We start from the raw sequence: 14,096 nt of genomic DNA, 5'->3' as shown, positions 1-14,096 counted from the left end.
CCATATAAATGCAAGATGCTTTAGTAATTGTTCTGTTGGTGTATTGCATAACTGCATTACATATTTCTAATAGTCTGACAATTTCAAGCTGCTGATAACATGAGCCACTTCGTGAGGTGTAATTATGGCTTTACTATGCATGGTTCCCAGCACTCTATGTCAGATAGTAGCCTTTTGATTAATCTCTGTTTTGAAATCAGGTCAAATTCTAATCTGACCTTACCTCACACCCTGCATAAAATGAGAAAGTATATTAGGACGTGGGAGGACAGGTAGGGGCTTTTTAGAGAATGAGTAAACTTTTCCATTACTTTCTTGAATCCTCTTCGTATTGCTTCTCATTTATTGTTCATGAAGTGATACTAAAATGTGATCTCTATCTTGCTTCCAACTCTGATTTGCTTCAATGCTTATTTAAGTTGCTCAAAACTGGAGGCTACTGTGGATTTCCTCCAGTGCCTAATGTCCTTTATTTAAACTACAGACATAATTAAAGGGTTGCCAATGTTAAGCAACCATGGAGTCTGATTTTGAGAAATATTTATTATGCCTCATTAAATTTGAAATTAGTACTTAAAAGATCAGAAATAAATAATCTGTTTATATTTTTGTGACAGTAAATATAAGTGGATGCTGTGTGTGCACATCTTTGACGCTACACATTACACTGAACTGAGACGCCCCTTTGTTTGCCATGGCAGTAATCAAAATAGCTGCACCAAGAGAGAACTGTGGCGAATTTCATTGACCAGAAACAACAAAATGATCTATTGTATTGAATCTAATTAGAAAACATCAATATTAAAAGCTAACACATTCACTCTTTCTAAGATGGTATATTACTTGACTGTTTTTTGTCAGCATGATCAAATATTACAAGCTCGAGTAACAAGCTCCTACAAGGAAATGAATTTAGAACGGTATGCCAAAAGCTCACTCCTTCAATTTTAAATAAGCTTGTGGAGGCAAGTGGGTTTTAAGTGATGTATAGTATAAACAATGAGACTGGGGTTGGAACTGGATTTGGGGGTATTGTTTGGCTCATATGCACAGGGCCACCCACTGTTTTTTTCTTCCAAATATTTTAAGTCTTGTCAGCTGACAAGGCTCCTCAATAGAAATTGCACTCTGCAGGAAGTTAGGTCTCCATAGCTGCTCAGTAACAGACAATTGAGGCACCAATAAACTAGAATTTAGCAGAAAGGAATGGACCAGTTCAGGTCCTGAGGGTATGCTGGGCCTCTCTGGGCCAGAAGGGCTCAAACGCATGTTGTATTCAGGAGAGCTCATACTGTGGATCCCCGGGCTTGTAGGAGGTCTTATATTGGTTTCTTATTGTCAGTTGGACCAGTTTTACCAAGTCATAATTTCTGAAATTAGAGCTACCCCATGAAGTCATCACTAGTTATGTTAGGTCACTTTGTAAAGATGGTTGTCAGTATCACTAAAGGACAGTTGAAAGAATCACCAAAGTCTAGGAATGAAAGTGGCTCTTTCCTGGATCCCTTGGACTATGTGACTGGGCTGTCCAGCTGGGACTGGAGAAGTATCTTCAGTTAGTGTGTGCCAAATTTATCTTTGTCTAACTGCTAGACTATACTCTCCTGACTCACTCACTTAAAGTAACTAAGAAAGTCATTTTGAGGAAAATAGGTATAAAGCAGTGACTTCCTTGGTGTTACCATCTTGTGTTTGCTTTCTGTCTCAGTAGTTGGTAATGCCAAGAACAGTGATGCTGGGAAAATTTCTTATTGTTCTTGTTTTTGTGGCATGGTCTAGCTGAGTTGGTATTTAACATGGCTGTAGCACTTAACCTGTGTGTTTGTTTTTCTTGGCTGTTTAAAGGGGGAATTACAGCACCTGCTTGTAAAGTACTTGGATATTTGGGGATGAAAGGCACTCTGTGCCTGCAAAATAGCTTTAATATGCTGTAGTTATATATTTGGAGATGGTGATTGGACTCCAGCATTTGTTCCAGTGGTGAATGTGATTGATAGCTATTTACTTCTCAGGTTGAATTTTGTTTATGTGGGATGAGATAGCATGATTCACATGATTGGATTAATCTTATTCACTTTTCAGCTACTTTTACTCACACTGAGATCTTGTTGATTTTGCATTTGTACCTAGAATAGGCATTAACTGGTTCCTGAGAGCATTTGTACCTAGAATAGGCATTAACTGGTTCCTGAGAGCATTTGTACCTAGAATAGGTATTAACTTGTTCCTGAGAGCTGTTTATAAGCACATACTATTTTATAGTACACAGTAGCCCACAAAACACTTAGAAAAAGATCCCAGAGTCTTATTCAGAAACCTGTGCTCATCTATTTAATGGTATGGCACTTAGCCTAGTCTTTCAGCAGGCTCTTTGCCTCTGAATTGCATGGATTCCTGCAGTTTTCTGCAGAAAACTGCTGTATTTCTCAAGGAAGTCTTTGTAGTAAAATTTGCAAGTGGGCTGCTCTTCTAAAGGCATCTCTTTGACCCAATCAAAGATGAAGGCAGACAAAAGCGCCTTCCCTAGGCTGCCTTTGTCACCTATAGGTAGTCTGACCACATTGATAGTGCCAGTGAAATTTTAGGAGTGATGATGAAAGGCCACCAAGAGGGGAACTCTTTCAACTTGACTTGTTGGATGTTAACCACATGGCCTGTGTTTCCCATAGCTAGCCTTGTCTTGAAAGCCACTGGAATCCTAGAGTTCTCTTTCACATGTAGAAAAGTAGCTGCTGCAGCATCGGTCTGTGACTCAGAGATTTGTAATGTGGCAAAGCCTTATCTTCTTATAGAAATTTCATCTAAAGTATCCAAAGTGTTTTGGAAGCACTATCATGTGTCACTTCTGTCATTCCTAGAGATGTGGTAGGACTGATAGATTTAGAAGGAAAGAGTTGCCGTGGCACCTGGGTGACTCAGTCAGTTGAATGTCTGACTTTGACTCAGGTCATGATCTCATGGTTTGTGGGTTTGAGCCCTGTGTTGGGCTCATTACTGTCAGCCTGTCAGTGCAGAGCCCACTTCGGATACTCTGTCTCTCTCTCTGCCCCTTCCCTGCTTGCACTCTCTCTCTCAAAAAATAAATAAAACATTAAAAAAGATAGAAGGGTAGAAAGCACCAAACTGTGTCAGCTTATCCCTGGCAGTTATATCCAGACTACTGTATATTTATAAGGCACTAGTTGGGAGTGAAGACAGAGAACAAATTGTAACCACAGAAATCAGTGTGTAGAATGGATGCTTTCTGAAGAAGCAGGACCACTTGGCCTAATAGAATTGGTCATCTGCTTTAATTGTAATAAGTAGCCTCATTATTAGCCTCTTCCATCTCTTCTCTGTTCATTCATTGATGCATTATATGTATACTTGGTAAGTGTCCAACATGGTGGCACTGAGAACTCAAAAGAGAGGGATGCCTGGGTGGCTCAGTGGATTGAGTGTCTGACTCTTGATTTCAGCCCAGGTCATGATCTCACGAATCATGAGATTGAGCCCCGCATGGGACTCTGTGCTCACAGCATGGAGCCTGCTTGGGATTCTCTCTTTCCCTTTCTATCTGCCCCTCCCCTGTTCATTCTCTCCCCCACTCAAAATAAATAAATAGACTTAAAAAAAAAAGAACTCAAAAGAGAGTTTCCAGTCCAGTTGGAAAATGAATTGACTTACATACTACACATGAAATAATCATAGAACCTAAGTAAATGCATAACTACATTGCATAGTCTGTACACAGTGCTGAGAAAATGCTAAGCAATGTGGGATGACCAGTGATGTGGATATATTAAAAATGAGAGAAATTAGATATGGGGGAAGTAGAGGACTTATATTTTATAACCATTCAGTTAAAGATTTAGTTTAGATTTAATGCTAAATCCATCAAGAAACCCCTGAAAAGGGTTTCTTGAGCCGTTGGAAAGAGAAGTGCTGTGATGAAAACAGTGGTTGAGGAAGATTATCCACATAGCGCTTTGCAGAATGGGCTAGATCAAAAGGCAAATACTGATGAGAAAATGGTGTCACAAGGTGAAGGCTGTGGAAATGGAGCTAAAGGAACACATACATGCACTATTTCTAAAAAACTTAAGAATTTTATAACCCATTTCATAGAAGAGAGAGGTTGCCTTTATTTATGATGTGAGTTTATATGTGTAAGAAAAATAAAGTCCAAATCCTCCTGTGTAAGTCATCTATCTTCATCAAGCCATTATGGTACTATTTATCTCTATGAAGTAGCAGTGTAATTTTCAAAGCTGAATTCTAGCAGCCTGTGTATAAGTATATGCATGTATCTTCAGGAGAGCATGTGCCACTCTGTGTGTGTGTGTGTGTGTGTGTGTGTGTGTGTGTGTGTTTCATGTTTTTCTGAATGGCTGACGTTTTAACCATCCCCGGTAAGAAGTCCATTAGTTTGTGACCTCCTTGCAGGTAGGTGTATGTTTATTGAATGGATGAATGGATGAATGAATGAATGAATGAATAAGAGCCTTTTGTTTTAGAATCCTAGAATTTTTGTAGCTTAAAGGGAATATTGACATCATTTAGTTTATTGTTTTCATTTTATAGACAGATAACTTAAGACTTCAAGAGAGATTAAGTGATTTATTCAAGACCATCAGTGAGTCAGTGACAAACATGGGGAGGGAACCCAGGTCATCCCTCTAAACTGTATTGCTCACTACAGTCAAAGTGGATATGTATGAGTGTGTGTGTGTGTGTGTGTGTGTGTGTGTGTGTGTGTGTAAGATGGGGGAGAGAGGGAGGGAAGGAGGGAGATGGGGGTGGGGGAGACAATGAGAATAAGGCTGAGATGTGTGTAGTCATAGTTACCGGGAGCTTACTTGGCTTGTTTTCCAGTTCAGGGTAAATATGAGCTTTCTGGTGATGGCAGCTCTAGGAATGGTGCATTTTATTCCATCTTCACTAATTCCTGCTTCAGATGCTGAGGTCTGGATGGATGAGTATTTGAATATACATTCTAGCTGGAGGCATATTGGCATTTTATTTTTATATAGAATTTACATTTTCATTTTATGTGTTGGGCATAGGAAGTAGGAAAAGGCCATTTGCAATTCATTTCCTAAAAATGCCCATGAGAAGAGATGCCATTTGAACATCTAAAATAGCAATCAGTTTTAGAAAAGGTTATGGGTCTTTTCATCATTGATCAATAAGCACAATTATCATTATTAGACATCAGCAGTTAAAAAAAAAAGGACTAGCATTTTAAAACCACTTTGCTGTGCATCTGATTTGAGATTCCAGTTTTCCTGTTTGTGTTGCTAAAATGATTAAGAGTTAAAAAAACAAAATAATAGGTAACAAATTGCAATTAGAATGCTTTTCAGTTTGATGGAACTTTTAAAGTGCATTTTTAAATGGCTATTCATTTTCAAATGAAGACCTTAAAGTTTGAGGAATCTCTGTTTTAATCTCAGTGTTTGCAACCTTTTTTAGCTTTGTGTAGTGACCCGGGGATTTGTGATACTGGGCAAAGATTCTAGTCCTAGATATCTGCATTTATTGGGTTTCTTTCTCCTTCAGGTTGAAGTCTCTCCTGGTGATAAATGTGATGCTGAGAGAGTCACAGTCACTCTTTCAGAGAAAAGGGTAAAATTCAGTGAACTGTAAAAGTAATGCAAAATGAAAGTAGGGCATTTTATTAAAGTAGGGCATTCTGGTACCTTGGAGGCCTGACAAAATGGAAGCATTTGACTTCTGATGTTCCAGACTTATTAACATAGAGACATAATAGCATACCACCTACCCCAAAGTCTCACTGGAAACCCTGCATATCCAGGAGGGAGCTCAGAATAGAAAGTAATCATCAGAGAAGGCTCCAAAGCAGGTAAAGAAACCAAAAAGCAACAAGAACCAAAACATTACACAAAGTCTCTGTATTAAAAATCATGTAATTTCCCTTCTAAAACAACATTACAGCTCTCCGCCCAGACCTTAAGTCTTATTTTCTAGCCAAATATAATTAGCTTCTAAGAACACAGTAGAGTAGAAGTATCAAACTCGAAATGGAAGAGGAGCTGTTTTTGATATATTGATAGCATTGAGAAGTAACAATACTGAGTGTTTGATAGCAACGTGATGAAGGACATATGTTAAAAATTAAAGACAAGAACTCAAAAACCACAGCACTTTGGGGTCAGTGAGTGTACAGGCAAAGCCTGCATGATGCAGTGATTTATGTTTAGAAAGGTGCTCCTAAGCAACCAATAAACAACTATATGATTCCCTTCAGAAACAAGGTAGAATGGTTAGGATTTTAAATCAATGTTTTAGTCCTTACAGAGGAAAGCCCTAAGCTGTTTAAAAAACTCAGCTATCTAGAAGTATTTATTCTTTAGGTTTTCAGAAAATCAAGGTTTTATTAAACCTAAGCCAAGTGAGAAGTCTGTTCTCAATGAGTTTCTAGGATAAACACTTCTAATTAAGGAAAGGATTTGGGATAAATATGTTAAATGATAGGAAAGTGACTCTTATTTTCCGTTGACACTAGAAATAAAAGTTTGTTGTAGACCCATTTTTTATGTTAAAATTAGGTTTTCCAGAAACAAATGTTGTTCTTGTCTTTTTACTGTGTTCCTGTGTTAACTTGGCTGTCTCATTAGACATGGGGACATTTCCTAGTGAAATTAATGTGACATTTAGAGAAAATTTCCCCTCTCAAATGTTTCATGTTATTTGCCATTTAGAATACTTAGAGAGGGGATTGGAATAATGTCAAGCAAATTTTGATTAAATAAGGCTAACCAGAAGCCAATACATTCATGCAAAAAAGAAAAGCTCTTTGATCATTTCTTAAAACGTGTATTTCTGCTCTAATTCTTTAGTCTATATTGAGATGGCCTTGGCAAATAATCTGACAGAAGGGATGCCATCTTCTAAATAGCTGGGCTTGCATTAGAAAACACAGCACACCGGGTCAAAGCCTGTGGTCGGTCCTTTGCTCAGGACAGTTCTCTCCTCTGGATGTACATTAGAAGGATCCTGAGAAACTTAACAGAAACCTATGGGGGAGGGGAAGGAAAAAAAAAGAGGTTAGAGTGGAAGAGAGCCAAAACATAAGAGATTCTTAAAAACTGAGAACCAACTGAGGGTTGATGGGGGGTGGGAGGGAGGGGAGGGTGGGTGATGGGTATTGAGGAGGGCACCTTTTGGGATGAGCACTGGGTGTTGTATGGAAACCAATTTGACAATAAACTTCATATATTGAAAAAAAATAAAATGTATATCCGCAGGCAAGTACTGAACCCCCCCCCCAAAAAAAAAGAAGTACCTGGAAAGTTTTAAACAAATACCAATGCCTGGGCCCCACTCCAGGGCAGTTACCTCAGAATCTCTTGGAGTGGGACTTTGGAAACAGTATTAAAAAAAAAACAAACCCAAATTCCCTAGTTGATTCTAATATGCATTAGGACTGAGAACCACTGGCTTAAGACATGCAAGCTATTCATTAAGAAAAGATTATTTCTTTCTTCAGGGTGGTCTGAGTCTCACTCTTTACTCCCTCTGAAGTGTGGAAGAAATATACACTTTCAATGCACAGGAGTTGGGTTTGAGTACATGCCTTGAATCACTATGAGCAAGAACACTTGATGTCAATATACATAGACTCATAATTGGCTATCGGTAGAAATACCTCAGTTGTTTGGAATGTAGTATTAATGGGGTCAGAATAGTGTGTCCTATCAATTAGAATAATTCTGTTTCATAGGTTGTTTCCAAACTCCAATTAAGTGGCTTCACAGAGACCTGGGACTGATTATAAAAACAAAAAGACAGTGGATGACTCAGCACAGCCCTATCCACTATGGGAAAATTGGTTCTAGGAATCTACCTTATGACTAGTGCTTCTAATTTCATGGGGGTGCAGCATGGGACACCTGCCTATTATGGTTTGTGCCAGTTTGGGGAATGGAATATTTACACTTGGACCCACAAAAATGAGTGGCTTAGTCTTTTAGAGTAAAAAAAAAACAAGGGGGGGGGGGGAGAAAGAAAGATAGGAAGGTGATAAAAGCTTCAGTGATACTCTCCTACCTACAGTGGCAGATCATGCCTGGCATGTTTGCCCAGGTTAACCAATCTGTATCCCAGAGAGAAGGACAGAGCACTGATAAAGTCTCCACAAGCAAGCCTTCTAGACTTATTTCTTCTTTTAACTCATTGCCTGTGAGTGGGATTCTCATGGTGAGATATATTATTCCATTAGGATCAAGAAGTAGTACAGTCACCAGGGATAGAATTTGTATGGTTTTGTTTATTTGCCCATACATAGAGTTCTGGCACAATGGCTGGAGGTCAGGTCTCCAAAGAGCTCCATATTCCATGCACATTGCACACAGGTTGGATGCCTCATACGCAAAGCTATGCAAAATATTCTACTTGAAAACTGGCTTCTTTAACATGACAGTATCTTGGGATGCTCCTCAATGCTTTTTTTTGCAAAGCCAGTATCATCACAATTTCCTTCTTTTGCTTCTGTGTGTCTATTAACTTTCTTGAAAAAAATGACTTAAGTAAGTTTGGAAACTGAAATGAAATGTGTTCATGCTACTCTTTTATTGCCTGAGTGAGGTCAAATTCTCGATCCTATTTGGGGTTGTGGGTTCTGTAGAAAGCAGGGGATAAAGGATTTCCCACCATGTCTACCATTAGTCATGATAAATTCAGTTGAACTTCCCCTTTGGATTCCTGTTCTATTATCCTTATTTTACATAGGAGGAAAGTCAGGCATGCATAAATGAAGTAATTTACCCAAGGTTTCATGGTGAAACTAGACATTGAACTCCTGAGTACTTAATCAGTTTCCTGTTTTAATTGGATAGCATGGTTTTTGGCAGGTGGGGAACTTCTACTTGTTAATAAAATATGTACTGAATATCATAGAAGAGCACATTTACACAGCATATTGTGTGTTTATTATGTTGATATAATAAATTAATTCAAGAAATGCTTGTTGGTTGACTGACTGATGGATAACCTCTTCCAGCAATACTTCTAGCATTGTATTCCCAATGTAGCTTCAAGTTTGCCTCTTCTTCCTGTAGTTATATTTGTAACAATTTCAGCATCCATTTTATTTTATTCTATATTTTTAATTTACATCCAAATTAGTCAGCATATAGTGCAACAATGATTTCAGGAGTAGATTCCTTAATGCCCCTTACCCATTTAGCCCATCCCCCCTCCCACAACCCCTCCAGTAACCCTCTGTTCTCCATATTTAAGAGTCTCTTATGTTTTGTCCCCCTCCCTGTTTTTATATTATTTTTGCTTCCCTTCCCTTGTGTTCATCTGTTCTGTGTCTTAAAGTCCTCATATGAGAGAAATCATATGATATTTGTCTTTCTCTGACTGACCAATTTCGCTTAGCATAATACCCTCTAGTTCCATCACGTAGTTGCAAATGGCAAAATTTCATTATTTTTGATTGCTGAGTAATACTCCATTGTATATATATACCACATCTTCTTTATCCATTCATCCATCGATGGATATTTGGGCTTTTTCCATACTGTGGCTATTGTTGATAGTTCTGGTATAAACATTGGGGTGCATGTGTCCCTTCAAAACAGTATACCTGTATCCCTTGGATAAATACCTAGTAGTGCAATTGCTGGCTCATAGGGTAGTTCTATTTTTATGAACAAATTAGAAATGAACTGATCCTTTTTATTTTTTACTCTCCCACTCCATTCCTTACAACAGAACCAAAAATCACTTGTGGTTTACATTAAAGTGGATTTTAGCCTGTACATAAAAGTAATGTGAATAGATATTATAGAGCCCATCTTCAAATGAGGGACATGCAGAGGGCATGAGCATGCCTGAGTAAGTACAAGACAATGATGGGATTTAGATTCCTTCTCAATATTCTTTCCTCCTTTTTCCTGCCTATTTACCACCCCCCATCCCCACCTACTCTAGATACTTAGGGTCTCTACCCTAACTGTTGGCTGTTTGATGCTCATATGGTAGTTGCATCTACTGTCACCTTTCCTGTTCTCCTCTACTAAACTTTCAGTTCCTTGCAACCAAAATCTGTGTCTAAGAGCCTAGCACAGTTAATGTCTGACAGGTAGTCATCTGAAAGGAATCTGGTATTTTGGTAGCTAGACAGCTATTATGTTTCCTTTTCCAGGCACTTTTAGTTGAAGTCATTTCAGAAGGTCCTAAGGAATGATGGGAATGGTGGGGATGGAGATGATTTCTGGTAGAAGAGCAGGAGGGTGGAGGAGATGTGTTTATGCATTTTCCAGTATATACGATGGCTCAGTCAGAATAATACTTGAGTGTTGGGAGTAAGATCCACTGTACTAGAACTTTCAGTTACTTCAGTGTCAACTTTTCCCTGCATTCCCACCTTCTAAGGCTGCTCCCTTTCGGTGCTCATGAACTGTTTTCCCATCTCATTCATCTGGCAGGTATTTTGCATTTGTTTTTGTAAAGCTGTTGCTCAGGCAGTCTACTGTAACCAGATTAGGAAGTGGTGTTTTAATGATAGGAGCTGAGACAGGGTTTGCTTGCAAGCTTCATGTTTCACATGAAAAGCTTTGGCACTCCCTGTGGACTGCCCTTCATCCAGTTTCAGGCATAATAGTTGTTTGCCTTTATATCTGTGATAAAATGAAGGCCTTCCTGCATAACCAATGCTGAGCAAAATGTCTTAAAACAAAAGGAAGTGCAGAGTTTAAATCCACAGTAGGGGATTAGCTTGTCTGCATTTCCATATCTATGGAATAAATATTTTAACATGTTAATTATGTACTACTAATAAAAATACCTTTGAACTTCCAGTCAATTTGATAGGCACAGAATTATATCCACTAGGAATGGAAAACAATTAGTTTCTGTAAAGATTGTAGGTCATGTTGTATCTTCCTCTAAGTGGTTGCATGGTCAGTAGCCATCCATATTATAGGGGATGTTTGAGTAAAGTTCATCTTGGTCTGTAAGTGAGGGCTGCTTCTACAGAGCCCTCAGAGCCCTAAGCAGGCAGCAGGCATTCCTCAGGGTGTTACCCAGCTATGGCCTTGGTTTCTGATTCATTCATTGCTTCTCATCCAGTAGAAAAATTCCTCATAAGTAGGACAGTTTGGCTCTTTCTGTGAATCATCTATGTAACATTTTTAGTCTTTTTTTTTCCATTGCAGACTGAAAACTATTCCTTTGACTCCAACTATGTGAACAGCCGAGCCCATTTAATCAAAAGGTATGTTGATTCGCTTGCCTCTTTCAACAGCTAAGCTTGATTTAGTATATAGAGAAAAATAGATTAAATTTTTAAATGATGCCTTTGTTTTTGGATTTTAAAATAAATGCCTATCTGCTTCAAAGATATTTGAAAAATTCAGAAAAACACTAAAAAATAAAAAATCATGGTGATTCCATTACCCCAAATAATCACTGTTGGCATTTTACCATATTTCTTTACATCAAAATGTATTCATAAACACAAATTAAAAAAAAATTGGGATCATATTAAAGTGTAGTTTCAGTTGATGATTTTGAAATCTAATATTAGAAAACATATACTTTCACAATCATATTCATATCAAAATTCCTGTTGCTCTTCACTTTAAATGAAGAGAGGACTTAATGTGGAACTTTCAATGAATTTCAAGATTGCTGTTGTTTTGAAAACTTTGGAATCATTTTAAAGATATTTTAATGGAAGATAAACTAATTTCTTACCTTTTAAACAGTTTGTAGGTGAGAGAGGGAAAGAAAAGATCTTTGCATGATTCACTACTTAAAATATTTGGAAGTGTTTCAAATGTAGCATTCAAAGTTAAGATTTGTGTGATTGGTTGGTCATAACTTAGTTATCCATGGAACCAAAATGTATGTGAATACAGAGCTGAATACTGCCAAAGAATATTCCCTCTGTTGCAGTGGACACTAAGGTTCAGGAAGTCTCTAAGGAGGGAGAACTAAACAAACTGGAGAATTTACTGCACTGAAAAACCAGTACTGACTATTTAGATAATGCCTTTATTACTGCTTCATGCAAATATCCTCTTGAATGGTCTAGTTGTTATTCTTCAACTAAAATTGAACTCTGAGTGTATTTGTTAAAATAATATAAATAAAATAGAGAGGCAAAGCAGTGTATGTTAGAGCTACAGTAGAGAAGATGAGAAAGTTCTATTATTTTTCTGGCTCTAATCCCATAAATTTACATCACCAAATGAGTAGGATTCGAAGAATGAACTGGCTGGTTGAACAAACAACTTCAATTCATATTTAATTTAATTCATGATGCACAGTAACCCCTGAAAACATGCTAGTTTTATCTATATTGGTCCCGAATTGCTTGTGACCTTGAGTGATGATTGTAAATTATCATTAATCAAAATGAATAGCCCAGCATTACCAGTCATAGCATAGTTTGGAATTTTTTTGAGGGGTTTGGAGGAATCCATCTCAAATATTATCTTATCCTACAGAATAAAAACAAAAGCTAAGGAATTCAAAATTATCTAGTTAATAGGAAATAAAACGCCTCTTCTTGTGCAACGATTAGAGTAACTTTGCAGCAGAAATATACTTTATTTTCTGTTTTAGGACTGTTATTTCAAAGCTCCTTTTTAAAAATTCTGATAAAAATGATGACTTGACTTATCCTTACAGGTCCCCTGGGCTAGCTCTGGATACCTGGGAATTCTACGAACAGGTTAAACGATTAACGTGAGCCTGATTTTCAGAGCATAGCAAAAAGCTAAGACTCTGGGGACCCTCACTGTCTTAGGTCAGCCCTGAATATCCAATGCACAGGCAGACCAATGAGATGAAAACTTAATGTTCAAACGTTTAGTCTACAGCAGCTTTGGGACTCACTAGGAACCTCTGGTTCGGATTAGTTACTTATATGATTTTGTTTACACATGCATACACACAAATTGCACAACCTGAAATGGTTGACAGGCTTTTGGTGGAAAAATCTCCTGATGTTGCCTGAAACCCAGAATAGTGGCTTTTTACCAGGGACCACTTTGATGAAGAGGAAACATCTGAAAACTCAGGGACACATGCATTTTTGCCAGGTTCTGTTTTTGGAACCTTGAGGGATTTAGAAAACTACAAGGGCCTTGGAATTTATGGGATCAATTGAGAGTAGACAAAGAACAATACCTGGAAAGATACAGGAAATCTTGTGTGCTATGCTTTTCTGTGAACTAACCACTTTAAATGTAAAATGTGTGGAAAATGCTAAGAGAGGGTGGTAACATCAGGTGATAAAACCACGCAAACTGTGTTCAAATAGCTCACAGTGATGTTTGAAAGGGGTTTCACTGTATGTGGTTTCTTGAGGATCCATTTACATGCATGGAAAAAATCTCCTACCCAGTAAATTCTGAATCTTATTATCAGTTTTAATTTTGCTATCAAGTCCTATTACTTTGCATCCAATTTTGGGTGAATTTTGAGAACTTCTTTTCCTATCCATTTTCTTTTCCTCTATTCACTTTCTAGTTATCCAAGGATGCTCCTTGGACCCTTATTTTTGGCATTATCTAGCAGTTGTTAACTTGTTCAGTTTATATTCAGGCTTCTTATTCTCTCTCATATCTATTTACCTTGGGCAAACTAACAGAAAAACAGACAGCAAGGGGGTTCCCCTTAGCCCAAATCAAGGTTAAGAAGGGGAAAGACTGTCTCTGTAAGGGAAAGGGAAAATATATGGCACGTAATCTTTGCACCATGGAATCTGGTGTTATATTTTTGTAGTTTTTGGGTTTTATAATATCACCTGAAACCTGCAGGTGTACCTAAGGCTTATGTCAGAATTCCATTTTAACAAGACAAGACGGTTCAGATTTTTTTTTCTGGATGGACTTTCTTCCTGCTGTTTGCTTCCTTGCTATCTTCTGAGAGTAAGGAAAGCCCGCAGTTGCACTTTGCCCCCACTGCAACACTCTCTCTCCTCATGCTTGGTTTCTGTGTTGCTGTCTTATATCCACTCCTTAAGTGCTTTTGAAGCAATATCAAGCAGGGCATGAGGCTGTAGCTCAAAGAGAATAAAACAGGAAATGAACAAGGTACTGAAACAGTGTAGAAAGGAAAATGAACATTGGCTC

At 37.9% G+C, this 14,096-nt stretch overlaps 1 protein-coding gene across 1 annotated transcript in view; it reads left to right on the top strand.

Annotated features, from left to right (window-relative positions):
• Window positions 1-14,096, top strand: part of PCDH19 (protocadherin 19) — a 149,546-nt gene that overhangs the window by 55,081 nt on the left and 80,369 nt on the right. The window contains exon 4 of the mRNA XM_030306242.1: window positions 11,169-11,227. Within this exon, the coding sequence (XP_030162102.1) occupies window positions 11,169-11,227 (59 nt within the window). The remainder of the gene's footprint in view (window positions 1-11,168; window positions 11,228-14,096) is intronic.

The sequence above is a fragment of the Lynx canadensis genome, chromosome X, assembly GCF_007474595.2.
Source record: "Lynx canadensis isolate LIC74 chromosome X, mLynCan4.pri.v2, whole genome shotgun sequence".
Taxonomy (NCBI): Eukaryota; Metazoa; Chordata; class Mammalia; order Carnivora; family Felidae; genus Lynx; species Lynx canadensis.
The sequence above is the reverse complement of the archived record's forward strand: the minus strand, read 5'-3'. Positions and strand labels throughout refer to the sequence as shown.